At 51.5% G+C, this 19642-nt stretch overlaps 8 protein-coding genes across 8 annotated transcripts; 6 read left to right on the top strand and 2 right to left on the bottom strand.

Moving 5' to 3' along the window:
* Positions 1-15: 15 nt before the first annotated feature.
* N7509_008922 (uncharacterized protein) lies at positions 16-954 on the top strand (the record flags this gene model as incomplete). The annotated part of the gene is made up of 1 exon (XM_056633559.1): positions 16-954. One exon carries the CDS (start codon positions 16-18, stop codon positions 952-954), a length of 939 nt encoding a protein of 312 aa, XP_056484179.1.
* A 747-nt stretch (positions 955-1701) lies between these two features.
* On the top strand, positions 1702-4648 carry N7509_008921 (formin-binding protein HOF1; the record flags this gene model as incomplete). The annotated part of the gene is made up of 7 exons (XM_056633558.1): positions 1702-1744; positions 1801-1905; positions 1965-2251; positions 2312-3052; positions 3139-3826; positions 3885-4406; positions 4479-4648. 7 exons carry the CDS (start codon positions 1702-1704, stop codon positions 4646-4648), a joined length of 2556 nt encoding a protein of 851 aa, XP_056484178.1.
* An 879-nt stretch (positions 4649-5527) lies between these two features.
* N7509_008920 (CocE/NonD family hydrolase) lies at positions 5528-7198 on the top strand (the record flags this gene model as incomplete). Its single annotated transcript, XM_056633557.1, has 1 exon — positions 5528-7198. The coding sequence occupies one exon, from the start codon at positions 5528-5530 to the stop codon at positions 7196-7198; it is 1671 nt and encodes a 556-aa protein (XP_056484177.1).
* A 1003-nt stretch (positions 7199-8201) lies between these two features.
* On the top strand, positions 8202-9828 carry N7509_008919 (histidine phosphatase family protein; the record flags this gene model as incomplete). Its single annotated transcript, XM_056633556.1, has 5 exons — positions 8202-8988; positions 9058-9175; positions 9288-9341; positions 9395-9483; positions 9575-9828. 5 exons carry the CDS (start codon positions 8202-8204, stop codon positions 9826-9828), a joined length of 1302 nt encoding a protein of 433 aa, XP_056484176.1.
* A 263-nt stretch (positions 9829-10091) lies between these two features.
* Positions 10092-11926, bottom strand: N7509_008918 (uncharacterized protein; the record flags this gene model as incomplete). The annotated part of the gene is made up of 6 exons (XM_056633555.1): positions 10092-10162; positions 10220-10322; positions 10377-10419; positions 10488-10836; positions 11123-11576; positions 11630-11926. 6 exons carry the CDS (start codon positions 11924-11926, stop codon positions 10092-10094), a joined length of 1317 nt encoding a protein of 438 aa, XP_056484175.1.
* A 662-nt stretch (positions 11927-12588) lies between these two features.
* N7509_008917 (uncharacterized protein) lies at positions 12589-14111 on the top strand (the record flags this gene model as incomplete). Its single annotated transcript, XM_056633554.1, has 3 exons — positions 12589-13355; positions 13416-13481; positions 13544-14111. The coding sequence occupies 3 exons, from the start codon at positions 12589-12591 to the stop codon at positions 14109-14111; spliced, it is 1401 nt and encodes a 466-aa protein (XP_056484174.1).
* A 1201-nt stretch (positions 14112-15312) lies between these two features.
* Positions 15313-17670, bottom strand: N7509_008916 (Mcm10/DnaG-type zinc finger protein; the record flags this gene model as incomplete). The annotated part of the gene is made up of 1 exon (XM_056633553.1): positions 15313-17670. The coding sequence occupies one exon, from the start codon at positions 17668-17670 to the stop codon at positions 15313-15315; it is 2358 nt and encodes a 785-aa protein (XP_056484173.1).
* Positions 17671-18169: 499 nt separating this feature from the next.
* N7509_008915 (uncharacterized protein) lies at positions 18170-19444 on the top strand (the record flags this gene model as incomplete). Its single annotated transcript, XM_056633552.1, has 1 exon — positions 18170-19444. One exon carries the CDS (start codon positions 18170-18172, stop codon positions 19442-19444), a length of 1275 nt encoding a protein of 424 aa, XP_056484172.1.
* Positions 19445-19642: the final 198 nt, after the last annotated feature.

The following is a 19642-nucleotide window of genomic DNA, read 5'->3' as shown; positions in this document are numbered from 1 at the left end:
ATACCTTTCTGTACTATGCATTTCACATCTGCTGCCGCACTCGTTGCCCTCTCCTCCATCGGTGTGGCCTACGCTGCGCCTTTGGCCAACTCCCAAGACGACCTCACTCGCCGCAAGCCAGAATATGAAGTTGTGAATGTCGGCGGTGATTCCTCGAGCTCGGCCGTTCCAGAGGTCGAGACTGTTACCCAGACGCTCAACTCAGTGGTGACTGCAGCCGGAGCCCCCGGTGTGCCTTCTACTGTCACTATCACCGCCACTCCATCTCCCACCCTGTCTCCGTCTTCCGTGGCTCCCAGCTCGACCCCTAACGCTCATCATGCTCCTCCCCCCGGTGGTTCTTTCATGCCACCCCCGGACTCTTCTTCCTTTTTCCGACGTGGTCTGAAGGCTGCCGGTGATCCATTCCTGTACGCCCGCAGCTGGGTTCCATCTTCCAGTTCCTGGCCTGTGTCTGCGACTTCTCTCGTTGCTCGCGATTTTGATGGCTGGTATCCGTCTTCCTCTGTGGCTACTCCTACCTCAAGTGCGGTTTCCTCTACTTCTCTCGTCGCTCGCCAGTGGGGTCTGCCATCTTCTGCCACCCCGAGCGTATCCGCCACCCCGCTCGTCGCCCGTGATCTCAATGGCTGGTATCCGTCTTCCTCCGTGGCTACTCCTACCTCAAGTGCGGTTTCCTCTACTTCTCTCGTCGCTCGCCAGTGGGGCTGGTCCTCCAGCATCGGTCTGCCATCTTCTGCTACCCCAAGTGCATCCGCCACTCCCCTGGCCGCTCGCGACTTTGTTGACGACTCGTACTCCCCCGACCTATCCGCTGCTTCTTCTTCACCAAGCGTGAGCGCCTCGGCCTCGCCCACTCCTTTTGCCCGCCGAGCTATTTCCAGCACTTCGAGTGTGGCTACTCCTAGCTCCAGCTGGTCTATTCCCGCTGCTGCCTCCCTCCTGCCCTACTAAATGGGCCTGTTACCAACATTATGGCTTGATGAAAAGAAAGAATAGAGATGGATTTGATGAGATCTTTGACCGACGGATGGTCTCGAAGATGACGCAACGACTTGCAACATGATACGAAAGAGGTGCGAGCATGCAGCGGGTCATTGGGTATTTTACACTGGCGAATTTGCTTTTACCGATGGCGGTTACGAACACGCATTTCTGGAGTTTTTTTATGGGGATTTTTTTAGTCAAGACACGAACTACTTCACCATGTGTACTTTTTTTTCTCTATCTTTTTTCATGGATATGAATTAACTTGTGACAGCGTTATGGGGCCAACTAGGCAGACTGGATTTACTAAAATTGCGGGTCCCAAGAATGACATCCTTATGTAGATAGATTAGTTAGCTGAAAATGCAAAGAAAACTTCTACCAAAAAACAAAAACCCAAAAAAACCTGATTTGAATCGTAGCATTCGCCTCAAAAGTCTAAAGTACCAGCGACGCGTCAAATTAGGGCAGTGATCGGCTTAGTCATGGCGGCTGCATGGCTGGTTGCCCCGAGTGACGCGCCCATCCACCGGAGTAAACATGCCCAGCTGCAGCTGCTTCTGACTACATCTTGACATTCAGCGACCGCAGGGTCTGTTTGTGTCTTCCTCCTGCTACATACTGTGTTTCTTTGTTCCCATCTATCCTTTGTGCCCAAATTATCATCTGCAACTTGATTGAGCAAAGGCTGGCCGAGGCTCAACTACGAAAACGATGCCTGGGACGGTGGCTGAGGGACCGACGGTCTCCATGTCCTGTAAGGCATCTTGGCTCCTCTGCGCAAAATACAATAACTAACATTTTCAAACTTAGTCGCGAACAACTTCTGGGGAAAAGATGACGCAGGTTTACAGCCCATGCTTGACCGCATGCACTGCTCGAAAACAACTAGTGATGAATTGAAAGCGTTCTACAGCGGTACGAAAGAGATTATTTACAGAATACAGATCAACCAACTAACTAGTATCCTTCATTAGTACGAGCCGCGATTGAAGACGAATATGCCCGTAAGCTTTCAGCGCTGTGCCGTAAGTCGCTGGGGGCATCCGAAACTGGCTCTCTACGGCTCTCGCTCGACGTGGTACGGGGAGAAACGGAAGCCATTGCCAAAGCACACTCCGCGATTGCAGGTCAGATGAAAACTGAGCTGGAGGAGCCGCTATCCGCTTTCGCTAGCGGACTGAAGGAAAGACGAAAGATCATCCAAAACACCATTGAACGCCTTCACAAGACCAAAGTCCAACAGACACAGGTTGTCAACAAAGTCGGTATTCCATGTCCAGCTTATGGTTATGTCTCCTGACCAATTATTTATTTTTTTTAGACACGGGATCGCTACGAACAAGACTGTCTGCGTATTAAGGGCTATCTCGCACAGGGTCACATGGTAATGGGCCAAGAAGAGCGCAAGAACAAGGCCAAGCTTGAGAAGACTCAGATTCAGCTTGCATCGAACAGCAACGAATACGAGGCCGCCGTTAAGACACTTGAGGAGACGACCGGTCGCTGGAACAAGGAGTGGAAGGCAGCCTGCGACAAATTCCAAGATCTCGAGGAAGAGCGTCTAGATTTCTCCAAGAGCAGTCTCTGGACCTATGCGAACATTGCGTCCACAGTCTGTGTTAGCGACGATGCTTCGTGCGAGAAGATCCGTCTCTCTCTCGAAGGCTGCGAGGTCGAGAAGGACATCGTGTACTTCATTAAGGACAAAGGCACTGGCCAGGAAATTCCGGACCCTCCACGCTTTATCAATTTCTGCAAAGAGGACACAGACACAGGATCTGAAGTTGATGAAGGTGAGGGCTACTCGGTTGCTCAGTTCCAGAGGACTATGAACCCGGCATTCCGCACATCTTCTCCTCAGCCCTCGACCTTTGAGTCCCACCATGACCCGCAGTCGGATCTTGCAGCTCAGATGGGTCATCCGGCACCGCATCCTGCGCAGGAGAATGCTCAGCAGCCTCCTCCCTTGGACCTTCGACGGGTGGACAACTCCCGCCAAACTATGATCCGGATCAGCATGGAGAGATCAATGCCATTCCTCACAACGCTTACCCCACTGATGGTATGACCATGTTCTGTCGCACTGGGCCCCCTTCGGAGCGAAGCTCAGCTGCTAGCGCATACCGACCATCCAGCCGTGACTCCCAGAGTGAAGTGTCGAACCCTACCTCCATGTCGAGTATAGAACAGCCAATGACCGCAAAGCCACCGCCTAAGCCAACAAACAGCGAACCTCTGCCAAGCCAAAGAGAAGACAAGCAAGCTACCCCGAAAAAGAAGACTGCCTTCTTTAGCAACAGCCCCTTCCGTCGCAAGAGCCGTCATGACAAGGAGAGGCCTGCCATCGGATCCCAATCTTCCAGGAGCCCGTGGAGCTCCCCTACTAAGCAGGCCAGCCCACCAAAGGCACCTCAGCCTCAGCCTCAGTCTCAGCCTCAACCTCAGCTAGAGCGCCGTACCCGGAGCCCTGAGCCTGTTGACCCACGTGCTAACTTCCAGCTCAATATTGGAAACAATGTTTTCGATGTTGCTTCTCCCGAGAAGAATGCGGCCAACCGGGCAGCACAGAAAGCCAAGGGTGGTGAGGATGATGCGGACCCCATCGCGCGTGCTTTGGCCGATCTGAAGACCACTGGCAAACAATCTACTCTGCGTGTTTCCGCTGATCGATACCACGGAATCTCGACCCCGACCCCTTCGGCCCCCTCGTCTACCTACGGCGGCAGCTCTTCTGGCGCTCCCCCTGCATACCATGACCCGTCGGTGAAACGACTCGATGCTCCCGAGCCAGCTTTCACGTCTAAGCAGATGCAGAAGACCACTCAGAGGTATACTGGTCAAACACAAAGCATGCTTCGAGGCGGCAGCAATAACCCCAATGCTCCCCCCCGCAGCAAAGTCTCAGGAGGTTCCTCGTGCACGATCTCCTGCTCCGTCCATGCGACGCAGCGCCAGTCCTCAAGTATCTCCACGCATCGACACCCGATCAGGATATGGCAGCGGCGGAGCCAGCCCAGCCCCAAGCCCAACCACATACCAATCGAGTAGCGCGCGCAGCCGCTACAGTCAGTCTCCTACCCCACGCCGCGCCCAGGAGCCGCCCTACTCGCCAAACGACTACGCTAGGCGGGCTTCCCCGGCTGCTAGTAGTCACCGTGCAGTCTCCCCTCAGCCTGCTTTCAGACAACAGACCCGCCCTTCTAGCGCTGGCGGCATGGAGCTGCAGCTTTCTAATCAAGCTGACATGTACGGCGGTGGATCGAGCTATAGCTCACGTCATGACGGTCGACCGATGTCCCAGTACGGGGGAGATAACAATGCACCGCCGCCAGTCGGTCGATCTCGCAGTCGCACCGTTGCCGTTGCCGACCCCGGTCGAAAGTTCAGCCGTGATGGACGTCCTATTCTACACTTTGGTAAGCATCCGCCATGTCACTCACAGCTGTATGTAGAGGAAACCTTTGAATTGCTAGCTAACGCCCTTATAGCTCGCTCAATGTACACCTATAGTGCTGCCATTCCTGAAGAGCTTGGATTTACTAAAGGCGATGTCTTGGCCGTTATTCGCCTCCAAGATGATGGCTGGTGGGAAGCAGAAGTCACCAATGCTCGCGGACACCCTGGCTTGGTACCGAGCAACTACCTCCAGATCATCTAGATCTGGAAATTCTTGTCACTCATGAACCGCCACGACCCTCACAATCTCTCGTCCTGACGGGGCACCCTTTCTTGTGTTTTTGCACGCTCTCACGTAGATACCATGCCTTCTTCCGAGTCAATTTTTTGCACATTCACGATCTCTTATTTAACTTCCACATCGTCTGTTTCTTATTATTTGATGCCTTATTTGCGCATCCTTCTTTTTCTATTTCGTCTGGCCGCCTTGTCAAATACTTCCTCACAACGTGCCTGCGAATATTTTATCGTCTTTCTTTCTTTTCTGGATCTTGCTTGGGAAGCCTCGGGGTTTGAGCGTCTTCGGCCCATTGGGCATTTTGTGTATTTGATGGATGCGTTTTTTTTTCTTCCACGAGATCTGTCGGGTGAAATTGTATGAGGAATGATCTTGGGCTGTGTCCTCCACGGCCGCTGGGTATGCTTTTCTTTTCCTACTCTAATTCATGGCCATTTCCTTCTGAAAAAAAACTCCTTGGACTGCAGTAAATGCCCCAACCATATTCTGCTTCCCACATCTTTCTCTGTAGAAGAAAATCATCATTGATTTCCAGCCGTAGGCTTGTAGTTCCATAGTTGTACTCGTAGTGGACGGGCGGGCCGAGACCCGGTCGATCGTCAGGCCCCCCCGATGTAATTGGAGGCCCCTGCGTTTCAGCAACGTCATGGATGATTGATTCCCCGCTGGTTATACCTTCATGTCCTGAATCAACACGTGGCGCCGCAAGAAAACAAATAACAAAACACCACAGACAATACTGGCGGATATAGGCCATCTGTGATCATTTTGGGTCATCAAATTAGCCCAATACCCCCCCACAGCTCCTGCTGCGTCTTTCGATACCCGTTCAACCCGGCCAGGATGGCAGGACAACCTGTGAAGCGAAGCTATTCAAACGCAACCTTGGACTATCTTGGGGCACGCTACTTGGGCGTCGGCCCTGAATTGTGCAGTTACACGACACAAGCCGTTCAGATCCCCATGCGAGATGGCATCAACCTGGAAGCCGACTTCTATTCACCAGAGTTGCCCGACAAACAGAGCCCCGCCGGGTTGATCATGATCCAGTGTTGCTATGGTAGGGGAGCAGGCATATCCTTCATCAATGCCCGTGTTTTCGCGGCTCGAGGTTATCAAGCTGTATTCGTGAGCACGCGCGGCACTTATGGCTCCGGTGGGACATTCGACCCGGGAAGCAACGAGCAGTCCGACAGTCAGGACATCGTCGCTTGGATGCGTCAGCAATCCTGGTATCCTGGCTCTTTTGCAACTCTCGGTCCCTCATACCTTGGATATAGTCAGTGGGCGCTTTTGCATGACCCGCCTGAGGATTGCATCGCTGCTGTTATCCCCGTTGGACCTCATGACCAGGCCTCGCACGCGTGGGACACGGGATCATTTCGCCTAGACCGCGCCTCCTGGAGCGACATGATGTCGCGACCAGACGATGAAAAAGGAGGTTTTCTTTCGCGTCTGTCACATCTACCGGGACTGAGCTTTTTGCGACCTGCAGAACTCGAAAAGGCCGTAGAGGGTCTACCACTGGAAGAAAGTTTACAGAAATACTTCGGTGATAGGGCTCCATGGCTATTCGAATATCTTAAGCATCCTGATGTTGAGAATAGCTACTGGACATCGCGAAGGCATCATGTTTCGCTTGAACGTGCAAATATTCCTATCTTGTTAGTGAGCGGTTGGTACGACACTTTCACGAGGCAGACAATACACCAGTTCCAAAGGCTGCATGACCGAGGAGTGAATGTCAACCTCGTTGTCGGTCCATGGACCCATGTTCAAGGCTCTGGACTCCATTCTATGCCAGAGATAATGGACTTCCTCGCTGAGCATCTAGCCAAAGCTGGGAAATACGATCGCTCCCAAGCTCGGGTGTTTGTCACCGGCTCTGAAGAATGGCGTTCACTGCCTAACTGGCCTCCACCGAGCCAGCCTATTGCTCTCTACTTACAAGCACAGGGCGGCATCGGATCGACCTTGCCAACGCAGGGCGCCAGACCCTCGTCTTTCGTCTTCGACCCGTTGGACCCTACTCCCAGCATTGGTGGCAACCAGATGTCTGGAGGCGGAAGAGTCAACGATAGTGTATATGCAGACAGAACGGACGTCCTGGCATTCACCAGTGAGCCTATGACAGAAGACCTTGAGATTATGGGCTGCCCCTTCGTCCACCTGATGCACGAAAGCGATCCACCCTTCGCAGACCTGTGGGTGCGACTCAGTGAGGTTGACACTGACGATGTTTCCCACAACATCACTGAGGTATATCGAGCGCTTGATCCGGCGCGCGATATGTCGCAGCCGCTGAAGTTAGAGTTGCAAGAGTGTGCTCATCGGTTTCGGGTTGGTACACGCGTGAGACTGATTATTGCTGGAGGCTTTTTCCCAATGTATGCAAGAAGTCTTGGGACTGCGGAAAATCGCGTGTACAGTGATAAGACAGTTCCTCAGCGGCACACTTTGGAAATCGCTGGTGGAGTGTCGCAACTAGTCCTACCCGTTGCGGCCGCGGTTTGATTGCAGAGGATTACTTCATTGGCTTCTTATTTGACTACCTGATTAAAGATCATTTCTAAACCTCTATATACCGTGGCGTATTCTCATATTGTAGTTGGGCTGTGAATGAAATACTTTCTAAAATACATACAATAATGGCTCCTAATTGGATGGAGGGTATCTTGATCCACATAGTAGTGAAACGAGAGTAGTACTACTCCGTATACGCACGAAGGCCTTCGCAGCTTAAGCGAGATTACATCGGCTACTCGGCATGGTCGTACGACACCGGGGTAGTTCTCTGCTTAACGGTTCAAGGGGCCGGATACCAAGCATGGAGCTAAAAAGCTTGAGATACCGATTCAAGACCCACCTGCAGACTAGCATAGGCCCAGACCAGTCCAGTGAAAGCGTGTGGGCGCTGCACGCCACCTTCTCGCCCCATTCTATTGGAGAATATGCCTTGTTTCGATGTGGAGCCCTTGAGAAGTCTTGAATGAATTCGAGTATACTGCCGACAGATTAGATGGAGGCCAGCCCTACGAATACCCTTTTCGAATGTTGAGCACGTGGGCTGCTAGGAAGAAGCGTACGAAGACATCCAGGACATTCCTGTGAGAAATTCCTGTTTAGCTCCCTGGCCTAGACTTAAATCGTCTGTGAGGATGCTCAGATGCTCACAGAGATCAACGTACGGCGTAGCATACGAAGCAAAGGAAACAGTAGCTGTTCGACGAAAGTAATAGCTTGAGGAGAAGAAGGAGGAAGCTGAGATAGAACTAAGTACATGTAGGCGTGGATGCCTAAGTGGATGCCATCTACGTCAGGCATCCGCGAATGGTAACAACCCCAGTTCGTTACATCGTCATAGCATTTATTTTAGTAGACAATGTTTGTGGTATGTTTTCGACCTAGACGCACTATAAGTATTTCGAAATTCCCACGCTTGTTATTCCTTGCTAGTTCCGAAGCAAATATCTCAAATCATCTCTCAACATTCGTTGATAAAAGTTTTGAAGGTAAAATGGCTTATCATCTAGTCTCGGGGATTGTGTATGCCTTGGGCCTCACTGCCGGAGTTACGGCTCTATCATATGGTGACTCCGTGACCAAGTCTCCCTTTGAGAAGCAGTTTTCTCAGGAGTTTCGTGATGGATATAGCATTCTAAAGCACTACGGTGGCAATGGACCTTATTCAGAGAGAAGATCATTCGGTATTTCACGCGACCCACCGGAAAGCTGTGCCGTCGACCAAGTGATCATGATCAGGCGACATGGAGAGAGGTACCCGTCACCAGCACTCGGCGAGGGCATCGAAAAGACGCTGGCGAAATTGCAAAGCTCTGGCGTTGAAGAGTTCAAGGAAGATCTCTCCTTTTACAATGACTGGTCCTACTACGTTCCCAACAAGTGCTACTACAACGCCGAGACCTTCAGCGGGCCCTACGCAGGTCTTCTAGATGCTTACACCCACGGCACGGAGTACCGTGATCGATACGGCCATCTGTTGGACGAAGATTCCGTCGTACCATTTTGGGGCAGTGGATATGGACGCGTTATTGCCACTGCTCGCAAATTCGGCGAAGGCTTCTTTGGGTACAACTATTCGACAAACGCCGCTCTCAATATTATCTCCGAGTCGGAGAGCATGGGAGCCAACAGCCTGACCCCTTCTTGTGATACCGACAATGATTATACCACTTGCGATAACTTGACCAACCTTATGCCGCAGTTCAAAGTTGCAGCGACACGCTTGAATTCGCAAAATCCTGGTCTTAGTCTCAACGAATCGGACGTCTACTACCTGATGTGTGAGTGTCTGCCTCATTTCTTCTTCTTATTATTATTATTTGGGGTTTAGCTCTGACACATACAAACAGCAATGGCTTCATTTGAGCTCAATACCCGTGCCTTCTCAGAATGGATCAATGTATTCATCCAGGACGAGTGGGTGAGCTTCGGCTACGTCGAAGACATGAACTATTACTACTGCGCTGGGTAAGTTTGCTCTACACAATGCTCATACCGGGAAATCTATATCTTACTAGTATCTATGCGGACCTGGTGACAAGAATATGGCGGCTGTCGGTTCTGTCTACGCCAACGCCAGTTTGACCCTCCTTAATGAAGGCCCCGAGAAGGCGGCCCCTCTCTACCTCAACTTGTATGCTACCCACGTTCTGGGCTCAGGATGTCACAATTAACCACAAATTTTAGTGCCCATGACACAAATATCACACCAATTCTCGCTGCCCTAGGTGTGCTGATTCCAGACGAGGACCTCCCATTGGACCGTGTTCCATTCGGTAATCCCTACTCCCGGCGACATCGTTCCTCAGGGTGGTCGGTTCACGATCGAACGTCTTAGCTGCAACGCCACTGCGCTATCAAAAGCAGGGTCATTCGTTCGCTTGGTCCTCAACGAGGCCGTGCTTCCATTTGACAAGTGCACATCTGGCCCCGGCTATTCCTGCTCTCTGGAAGATTACGCTTCGATTGTCTCGCAGAATCTTGTAGACTACAAGTCTACTTGCAAGATCCCTTCGTCATGCCCACAGTCTCTTGACTTTTGGTGGAGTTACAACACTACGACGGAGCTAAACTACCGCACCACTCCTGTTGCGTGCCAGGAAGGCGACGCCATGCAGTGATGGAAGGGATGTGGAATGCTTGTACATATGTCATAAAAGGAGAGCCGTTGCGAAGGCCCCGCCTGTCGCCTAGGAACTGATACATTAAAGTATATATCCACAAAAGAAAGACGTAGGCTGAAAATGCCATACTCTGAAAAGTTGAAAGCACTGACAGACAGGGGTATATGGAGGAAAAACACGCGCCTTCCGGCCAGAAATTTCAAGTATACGTAAAGCCCGTTGAGCTGTTTAAACGTATTGACGGTCGCCTCGGAATCGGATCATTCGTTGTCCACGAAGGAGTTAGCCATACGGCCGATGAAAGGAACCTCGAAGTGATCTAATGTGTCGACTTGAGGCAGTGTTAGTGTAAGTTATACCAGATACGGACACAGGGGGCTGGACTAACCATCACGGTAAGCGCGCATGCTGAGGAACCCAATAAGTAGGATATCAATTATGAAGAGGGTCCAGGAGAGAAAGGAAGACCAGGCGAAGATGAGATGGATGACCTGGTGGTATGTTAGATACAGTCCATGGAATGGAAGAACGTCGACGAGACTCACGAAAATAGCACTGAAGAGCATACTAGATTGCCACGCATGGAATCTGTGATCAATGTTAGATCCACCATCGGAGTTCTTTCTTTTCATTCATGCGAAATTGAGATTCCTTACCGAACGTAATCACTCTTGTGCTCGGCCAAGAGCAGAAAGACTCCTCCGGCTGGAGGCAGAAGCAGATATGCCAGCATAGCTTCCACATCCATGCGAATCGGCAGGCTGGTCTCAAATGCACCTAGGCTCACATGGCCGCCCTCAATATCCCGTCCAAAGCCAGTGTTGCCATGTCCACCTCCTGCGAAATGACCCGGCGAAGGTAAGTCGGCAGATGCCCGGGGTGAGCGGAGGTTAGGGGACTTGACGCGGCCCTCTAGGTTTGGTGGGGACAGGGCCCTTTCAAGCTCTGGTGATTCGTCCTGATAAGGAGCGAAATTCATCGTGTGAAGGTAGGGCAGAAGTGAAGCTGGGGAAACTCGAGGTCACCACTCGCAGCCGGGGGATAATAGCTCCTTATCGCTATCGGCGCGTGTTTCGCGTCCTAGGACTCCACCCCGGGGGCCCAATCAATGTCTTAGGCCATGGGACCCCGTGGGACTACCTTACCACCAACTAGTTAGTTACGTACTACTAATTACTAAGTACTCGTACAGATTCCAGACTTAACTGACTTCGATGCTCGGGTGTGGGTATCATGTTTATTGAGTTTCATGTTCATGAAATGGCGTAAGGTATGGTACATTAAAAACAACAAATTGTTTTTTTTATCATGGCTTCCCCCCTACCACGGGCGATCCCACTCCCTCTAGCAATCCCACTGACGGGCCGGCGAGTCCCTGCAGTCGCTGTTGATGTGCCACGCGTGGCTCCCGTTCGAGAAGTGCTCACGCTCGGGGTTCTGCCGAGGCCGGTACTTCGCACAGTTCCCCGACTAGCTCCCCGACCAGCTTTGGGGTTCAAGACGCGTCTTCGTTCTTCCTCCTCTGCCCGGCGTGCTGCTGCCTCACGTTGTTCCTGGAGTGCCCGCTCCCGTCGTTCTGCCGCTTGCTGTTTTTCAATAGCCTCATTCTCTATATCGGCGAGGTCTTGTGTTGCACCCTGCCAATTGGGGTTCAAAATGAGCCGTTGGTTGTGTTCGGTCTGTGACAGGATCCGGGTCCAAGTGTTGAGGAGAGTTGAGGCGGATGTGACTGTTTTTGACACAGTCTTGAAAAGGTTAGATAGATCTTTCTATGATCAATCGGAAAGGTTGGACATACCTCCATATTTCCTTTGGCCCGATCAATACTCCCAAGTAACCCTTCAAGAACCTCGTTGATGTTTCGCACACTTTGGAGCTCGTGGTGAAGAGTGACTTCACGGGCCTCTTCGCGATCAAACGCATTGTCGCTGTTATCCTGGATTGGCCGCGGTTCGGGAGCAATGTGCTCTTCAGAGGATCGTTGTTTGAAGGTCTGGCGTGTTTGCCTTTTGGAGGGAGAATCCCAGAGGTCCTCGGTATCTTCATCGGAGAGCTGGAGCCTCTCCATTTCCTCCGCGGTAGATCGGACTGCCATAATAAAATGCCAAATTTGTGGTGGGGGGGAGGGGCGCGAGGTATGTGAGAAGGTTCTGGTTGGCGAAGTCGAGGATTGGCAAGCAAAATCAACAAACAGACAGGGACAGCAATGTCGGCCCAACCTTGGTCCCAAAGGGTTCCCCTGAAACCAACAGACGAATGGGAAGGAAGCTTGTTGGTAGGACCCACGGAAATTCTGCGGTGAATCCAAAATAGAGTACGAGGAGAGTGCTCCGTACATGTAGTGGTACTCCAAGTAGAATCGCGGGGCGGGCGAATGAAATGAGGCGGTAGCTTCTTCACCGCCTCGTGACCAGCCACCTCGTTCTGGGCGCCAAAACATGCCGCGCCCTTGAATGGACTTCATCCCTTCTTTTCACAAATCCCTTCTGCAACTCTCTAACCCGTGTCTTCGCATTGATATTTTGTGTCGCTTGTGTCAAATACTCGAATTCCTTCGTTCTTGAATTATCGTCCAACTCATCATCAATCCCGAAAGATTCCTCGAACATCATCCCACCCTTGTTTCAGTTCATCCCAGCGCAAACCCCGATTTCCGTGTCACTCTTGGTTCGACCCCTTGTCAAAAAACCACTGTAAAAGGTGTGTATTTGGCGCGAAAAAACGTCTTTGTTCGTCCGTCAAATTCATTTGTTCAACATGGCTGCAACTCCTCCTCCGCCCTCGCCGTCATCTCTGCGTACTCCAGCCGCGCCTCGTCATGGCTCTGGTTATGATCAATATGAGCCATATCCGACCAGATATTCAGCCAGAATTGCCAACCAGCGGACATCAAGAGTTGCCGATAAGACTCCAGAACCTGTGTGCCCTAACTCTCCTAATAAGGCCCGGTCGAAGCAAGCTGCGCGAAAGTGTCAGACCTTAGAAGTTGGTGGGGATGAGATGTTTTCTGCGCCAGGCAAAAGTTCCAAATCATATACTCGAAAACGTACGGGTGCCTCGGTCCCGTCTATTGCTTTTGACGATTATGACCTCTCCTCCCGCACCTCTCACTCGCCCAACCCCCAATCTCGCCCAACGGTGAATCAAGCTTTACCCACCCCTGCAAAAACTCCCTCCAAACGGAAACTTTCTTCTTCCGATATTTCATCTGCCTCTCGAACATTGTTTCCAACGCAATCATCGGCACGCCCCAAGAAGTCCACTCCCTTGTCGCTGGAGAGCTTTGAAGCTCCAGCGTCGAAGACAATCCAAATCTACACAGATTCCCGTGACAAGATCCCTAAGCCAGTTACCGATATGGAAACTCCATTTAATGCGAAGATCGAAGAAACCGTGTCCTCTGGTTCTGTCGAAGCACCCAAGGCTGGCAAGCGTGCTCGCAAACAGGACAAGCCAAACGATGGAAATGTGTGGTATAAGCCTTACGATGAACATGATCAGCATGGTCGCGATGATCTCACAGAGTAAGTTTGCCGCAAATTATCCCCATTGTCATTTGCACTCAATGCTAACAGACTTCACAGCTGTGATGATAATGACTTTGCCGAGGATGATGCGATCGCCCGTGCTGGTGGTATGACAATGATCTTGTAAGCTAACCTTCCATGGAATCATTTGGAAAATACAGTCACTAACACAACCTCTCTCCCAGTCGAGGCAAAAAGGTCTTCAACAAGTTTGGAGAATCGTGTGACGAGGGCGACGACTTGGGATTGTTCGCCGCCCGTCCTGATCTGCTGCAAGACGCCGATCTTAGCGGAGTGAAGTCTCTAACACGCTCTTCTATCCGACCTCGTCGCCTCTTTGCTGAGGCTGCACCAAAGCCCCAGGCAGCTCCCCAAATTCCGATCGAGGAAGAAGCCACGGACGATGAGTGCCATGCTGAGGTTGAGGTCCTACACAAGGGGTCCAAGTCTCCCTACACTCCCCAGTCTCCAGAGTTTCCTCGAGCTCCCGGCGGTACCCGCAACCTTCGTTCAGCTGCTCGCTACGGTGGCGAGCTTGATGTGACGCCAACGGCCACAGCCCTGATCTCTGATAACAAGCGCAAGCGTGCTAGCCCATTCGATCATTGGCTGCGCCAGAAGCCCACGCCCGATGAGACCGTGTCTCAAGGTACCTCTCCTACGAAGCGTGACCTGCGCTCTGGCAGCCCGGATGCTCCTGCTCCTAAGAAGACTCGAAGCACTCGCGCGGCCGCCGAGTCTCAGTCCGCTTGAATGTCTTTGTCGTTGATTAAGTTCATATGATCTTCTGTTTCAGAAAGCCAGCATATCCAACATATGATGATGCATTGACTGAGCGGTGTCTTCTTATCCTTCCATTCACTGCATTCTTCCTTTACCACCCCGAGTGACTGCATTTTACTTTTCTCACTCTGGAGCATGGATTGCAACCATTATTACAGCACAGCGATTTGCTGCAGATACTCATGTTTTTTTTTTTGGTTTGGCTTTTTTACTCCTTTTTCTTCCGTCCTCCTTTGCGATTCGATTTGCTCCTATCCATAATGATTCATGTGCGCTTCTTTATTTTTTTTGTTCCTCCGGCGCGTGCGTTGTAGCGTGGGAAAATGGGATACCAGGTATCATGTGCTTCTGGGACTTTCTGGGATGACAGGGTGTGAGGCGTTTGGGCTCATAGTGGTTCGTTTTTTTGTCACTCTCTCGGTGGTTACTCTATCGTTGCTCTGTTTCTATTGGTCTTATTGTCCTTGTTGAAGGAAATGGTTCCATATGTAACAGACTTGTTGAGGTAACTACTATTCCGAATTTAAATGAACCCTCTCATGATGGTCTTACACAATACTGCAAGAGTAGTAGTACTACTTGTTCCTTTCGCTTTCTTCGTATCATCTCCTCTGCGCGTAAATGCATCTAGAGCCTAGTGTGGCTCATTTTCAGGTTATTTTGACATGGTCTACATCGCTCGACCACTCGTCATCAAATCGATACTACCCATGTCGCTCCTTGATTTTGAAATATGGTTCCTGAAACCATAATTTTCGACCGATTTTGGAATCCCGTATTTGCCCAAAGTCGGGTTATTTGGCTGGCCCGGCTCCGATGGCCGCTCATAGCCCAAGCGGTTCAAGCGGTCCATTTATATCGCCCGAGAGAACTATATGCATGAATGACTGTTCTAATCAGAAGCATATTGCATCAGAGGGGTTGGTCAGATGAACGGATCCATCGATATCAACCAAAGTTGCGAATTATGGAATGGGAAACGAGGGGGGCGAACTATCGCGAACTACGAGAAGAGGTAACTGGACTTTAAACAGCATTGTTCTACGGGTCCGCCCTTTATTTACAATACCTATGGCATGGGACGAAAGAGCCTCTTTTATTTCGTGACGCGTTAGGGTAGGACATAGTGGATAGAATACAGGCTTCCCGTATTTCACAGCTTTCTCTGGTATCAAATAATATCCAGTTCATCATCGTCATCATCTGACAAAACCCGTCTTCCTCCTTGGGCTGCCTCAGCTCCAGCTCCTAAGCTTTCTCGCCCAGCCTCTCTAATTCCCTTTGACGTGATGAACCGAGTTTTCTTGACGCCGCTTCCATGTGGTTTGCCATGAGCACGCTTCTGCGGGCTCAACCGAACATTCTTTGCCATTCCCAGGGTAGAAAGGTTGAAACCATGATCTGCGGGTTGAGACTTTGGTGTGCTTGGCGTCTCGCCTTCTTGAGAAGCCTCGTTACCAGTTCGGGTTCGAAGATAATCTGCACCAGGGCCAGCACGATTTGTGACAAGCCTGCGTGTGATGTCAAGTTCACGCTTCTGAGTGGCCAAGCGTCGCCGCATTCGTTGTTCCTTGCTCTCCTGGCCGCGCCCTATCATGCCCGAAGCAAGGAATGGGTCGTCATGAGCGTCAATCAGGGCCGCTGCCGATCCGTTCGCAGCGCCATGATGGTATGATGTACGACTACCGCGATTGGCAGCTGGCGCCACGTAATAAAGTGACTGGGATTCTCCATCATATTGGGCGCCGGGGGTTTTCAAGTCTTTCTTGGAGTCAGGATCTCGACCCATCGAAGATCTTCGATAGCTCGTAGGGTTGGAGCCACTGCAATTATCCACCGCGTCTACGATCCGTGAGCCCGATCGACCACCGGGGCCATAACCCGTGTTGGAGTTGACTCCCATGCGCTTGCCCTGAGTGCGCCGCACTTGAATGTCAACGTGAAATTCACAAAATTCAGTTTTCCGCGCATCCAGCCAGGATTGGCAATTCTTGCCATCCTTCCGTACGGCCTTGCAGTAGCCAATGTCCCGAGCATAACCAATCTCCAAAACTTTATCGTCTGAAGAATTCAAAGACAAACTAAACCGGTTTGTATCCAACTTATGCTTTGGAGGGGGCATGATCGTAGGGTTAAGAATCGCAACGAGAGTCCCCTCCGACATTTTGTAGTAGCGAGTATAGGCGGTTTCAAAGAGAAAGAGATCGATAGTCCATTTCAGATCGGTCAGAGTCAAGACCAGATATTTATCGGTATTATTGTGTCCCTCGTCGTAGGGATCCACCTCCTTCTTGGTGCTGTTTGCCGGTGTCTTGATCTGCCTCGGATCAGACTTTGATGCAAGTATCCCAAACACGACAAAGTCCGTATCAATCTCCTCGGGAAGCTCGAAGGATGGTGCCTTGACCATCTTTAGTAGATCGGGTATACGAAGAACCTTTTTGTCACTCAAGTTGCGGCTCAAGAAAGAATGAGGTAGAATGCGGTTTGTCAGGTGCATGCCGGAGTAAGATTCGAATTTAGAAGAGTCTGGTTGGTTGGTAGCTTCTCCAGCAGCTTGTTCATCTTGACTGAGATCTTTGTATGGCGATGTCCTTCCTGATTGTGTAAAATGATGACGCACGTTAGATGGCTTTTTGTTCGACCCGGTGGGATCTTTCAGATTAGGAGTTGTTTGGCTTCGTTTTATGCCTCCGGGTTTCGCAAGAGACTGCATGATTTCCTCGCGGCTAAACTGTTGCACTTCCGGTTGCCGATGAGTAGATTGTGCAGGTGGTGGCATTTCATTTGCAGCCGCGATCTTGAATGCTTCAACCTCAGCTTCATTCAGCTGGAATGCTGAGCTTCGGTTTGCCTGGACTCTCTCCGCTCTCTCTGCTCGCTCTAGGCGAGACTTCTCCGAGGCTCGACCTTCCGCCATGCGCTCACTGAAACTTTTTATTCTGTTTATCCCTCCACCCCCGGGCGATGTTTGTGGCCTGGGCGAGTAAACATCGGCAGGACGGGATATTGCGCCACTTCTCGTTCCGAGTTGGCTCGTTGGCCGCGGGGGTCGCTTAAGCGACACATCGTTTGCCTTCCAGCCTTTGTCAATGCCCATCTGGTACCTTCGCGGAGACCAAGGCTCTGGCGCGGGAGCTTCTCGCTTTTGAGGCGACACCGGAACCTGAACTTCATCGGTGCGTGCTTTCTGCTGTTTATTTTGTGGGCTTCTCAGCTCGGAAAAATGGGAGAGGGGCCGTGAAGATGAAGCAAGTGCAGAGGCTGGCCGAGTGCGCCTACTCTCGCCCTCTTCGATGTAAGAAGTCGCACTGTCGGATCGGCCTCGGCTCTTCTGCAGTTGCTTTAGCTTGAGACGAGCCTGGATTTCGGCCAGTCGCAATTGAAGGGTCTCTTCGTCTTCTTCCTCTCCGTCATCTTCAACTTCGTCTTCGCCTTCATCCAAGACTTGACTAGCTTTTGATCGGAAATTAGGAGTGGTGTTGGAGCGTTTCAAGGGAGATGGTTGAAGTTCTCGGCGGTGTTGCATGTCCTGGTACTTCCTTCGGCCCCCGGGCGAGCTGAGGAGGGCGTCGCGGGGTGACTTGGGGGGCCACGCGCTGTCAACCACTGAAGAAGAGAAGGAGAGACTAGTTAGAAGACCATTCTCCCCCTCCAGTTGTCGAAAAAGACTCACTTTTATGTCGAGACTCGGGTATCTTTATAGGAAGCGATCACCACGGAGCGTCATTCCCCGCTGCTCTTGCCGTTTCAACGGCCACGCGCACGAATTGAAGATATAGGTTGCGAAAGCCAGTCGTAAATAATCAGCTCTGGTAGTCCGTAGGGGTGTGGAAAATCCCGAAAGGCTCGATTCCGAAATCAACTAGGATTGGCAATAAGGGCGGCTTTGCGAATGTGAGGAATCACATGATCCGATCCGCGCGCGTCGAGGCGCGTCTCCCAGAAGGTGCGCCCCGACGGGCAGATGAGTACTTTACGCCGACCTCTCTCCCTCTCCACAGTATTATCCTCCCCCCTCCCTCAAAATGCCTCGCACAAGAGCATCTGCGCCTGCAAAGGCTACTGAAGAAAAGCCTGAGGTCGAACAGAAGAAGCAATTGACCACTGCTGAAAAGCCTAGCAAGACTTTCATCCTGCCATCCTCAACCAGTGCTAATGCGCGCTTGCTCTCCCTTCCCAACCCCCAGTCGGGCGAACTCACCCGTTACTTTTTCTGTCCGGAGCGCGGTATCTACGAGTTTACTGTGGTCGCCTCGCCTACTACATCGCCTCGCAGCATTTTGTTCACTCCTCGCATGCGTCAAACGACCACCGCGTCACCAGACGAAGAGACCGACACTCAAACAACTTCAATTGCAAAGAAGGCCGAACTCTTGGTGGCAACCCCAATTGACTCTATTTTCTTCTTAATTGCCCTCTTCAATGCCACCGCTAAGTCAGGCCAATCGCTATTCCAACCACTGGATGATATCATCGATTCAAACGACGACCTACCACAGCATCTCCGCAATGTTCTCTATGATGACACCTTCCGCAACACCCTTGTAAAACGAGCGGAAGCGATTTGTGACACCGTGGAAGCTGGGGATGAGAAGATGCTGCGCTTCAGCGAAGCAAAGCTACTCAATGAACTGGTCGCAAAGGCGGATCGATTGGCAACTCAAGGGCTACCTGCCAGTTTGGAAGAGCGTTTCGTTCGCCAGCCATTGGCCCCGCCACTCATGTCGGTCAAGCGAGAGGATGCCCTCACTGGTCAGGTACCTTCCAATGGAGATGCAAGCTCCAAGTCAGAGGAGGGACAGGACTCTCCGTCAACAGCGGCTACGTCTGCGACGCCGTCCGTGTCAACGCCAGCAGGCGAATCGACACCAGCTCCTCAGCCACCCACGGACAACTCTACCTCAGACAAGATCGCTCACTTGCAACGAGTCTCCACTGCTTTGACGTTCATGAAAGATTCATATCTGCCGGCCTCCCTTTGCTCTCGAATCGATGAGATGCTTGCATCGCCGGAGAGCCCTCTGGATTTGAAGCCCCTGACAGATCGCATCAAAGAAATCGCTGCGCTCCGCGCTGAAGCCCTTGCGTCGCGTACGCTGACCGATTTCAGTCGCAAGCGTGGTCTGGACGATGAGGAGGTGGAGTCTCGCGCGGAGAAGAAACGCAAGAAGGATGATGAAGACAAAAAGGCCAAGGCTATGGAATCTCGTGGCATTCGAGATCTCAAGAAGGTCAACACGACCGGCATGAAGAAGATGAGCGATTTTTTCGGGAAGGCTGCCGCTAGAAAGAAGACCTGATTCTCATAATGTGATCAGCAATCCATCCCCAACAGCGCTCCCTTATGCAGCAAACAAGCGCCGCGTCTCTGAAAACGCAGCGCGTTACCAAACTGCGGTACTTCACAGTTTTGAAGTCTCGACCGCCGCAACGTCTCAAAACGCCGAAGCTTTCCAAGCGTACCTTGCAGTAACCCCTTGTAGGGTCAACGGCAGAAC

The sequence above is a fragment of the Penicillium cosmopolitanum genome, assembly GCF_028827165.1.
Source record: "Penicillium cosmopolitanum strain IBT 29677 chromosome Unknown utg000009l:1.0-9042332.0:1.0-9050551.0, whole genome shotgun sequence".
In the NCBI taxonomy this organism is placed as follows: domain Eukaryota; kingdom Fungi; phylum Ascomycota; class Eurotiomycetes; order Eurotiales; family Aspergillaceae; genus Penicillium; species Penicillium cosmopolitanum.
Note: the sequence above shows the minus strand (reverse complement) of the source record. Positions and strands in the feature narration are given on the sequence as shown.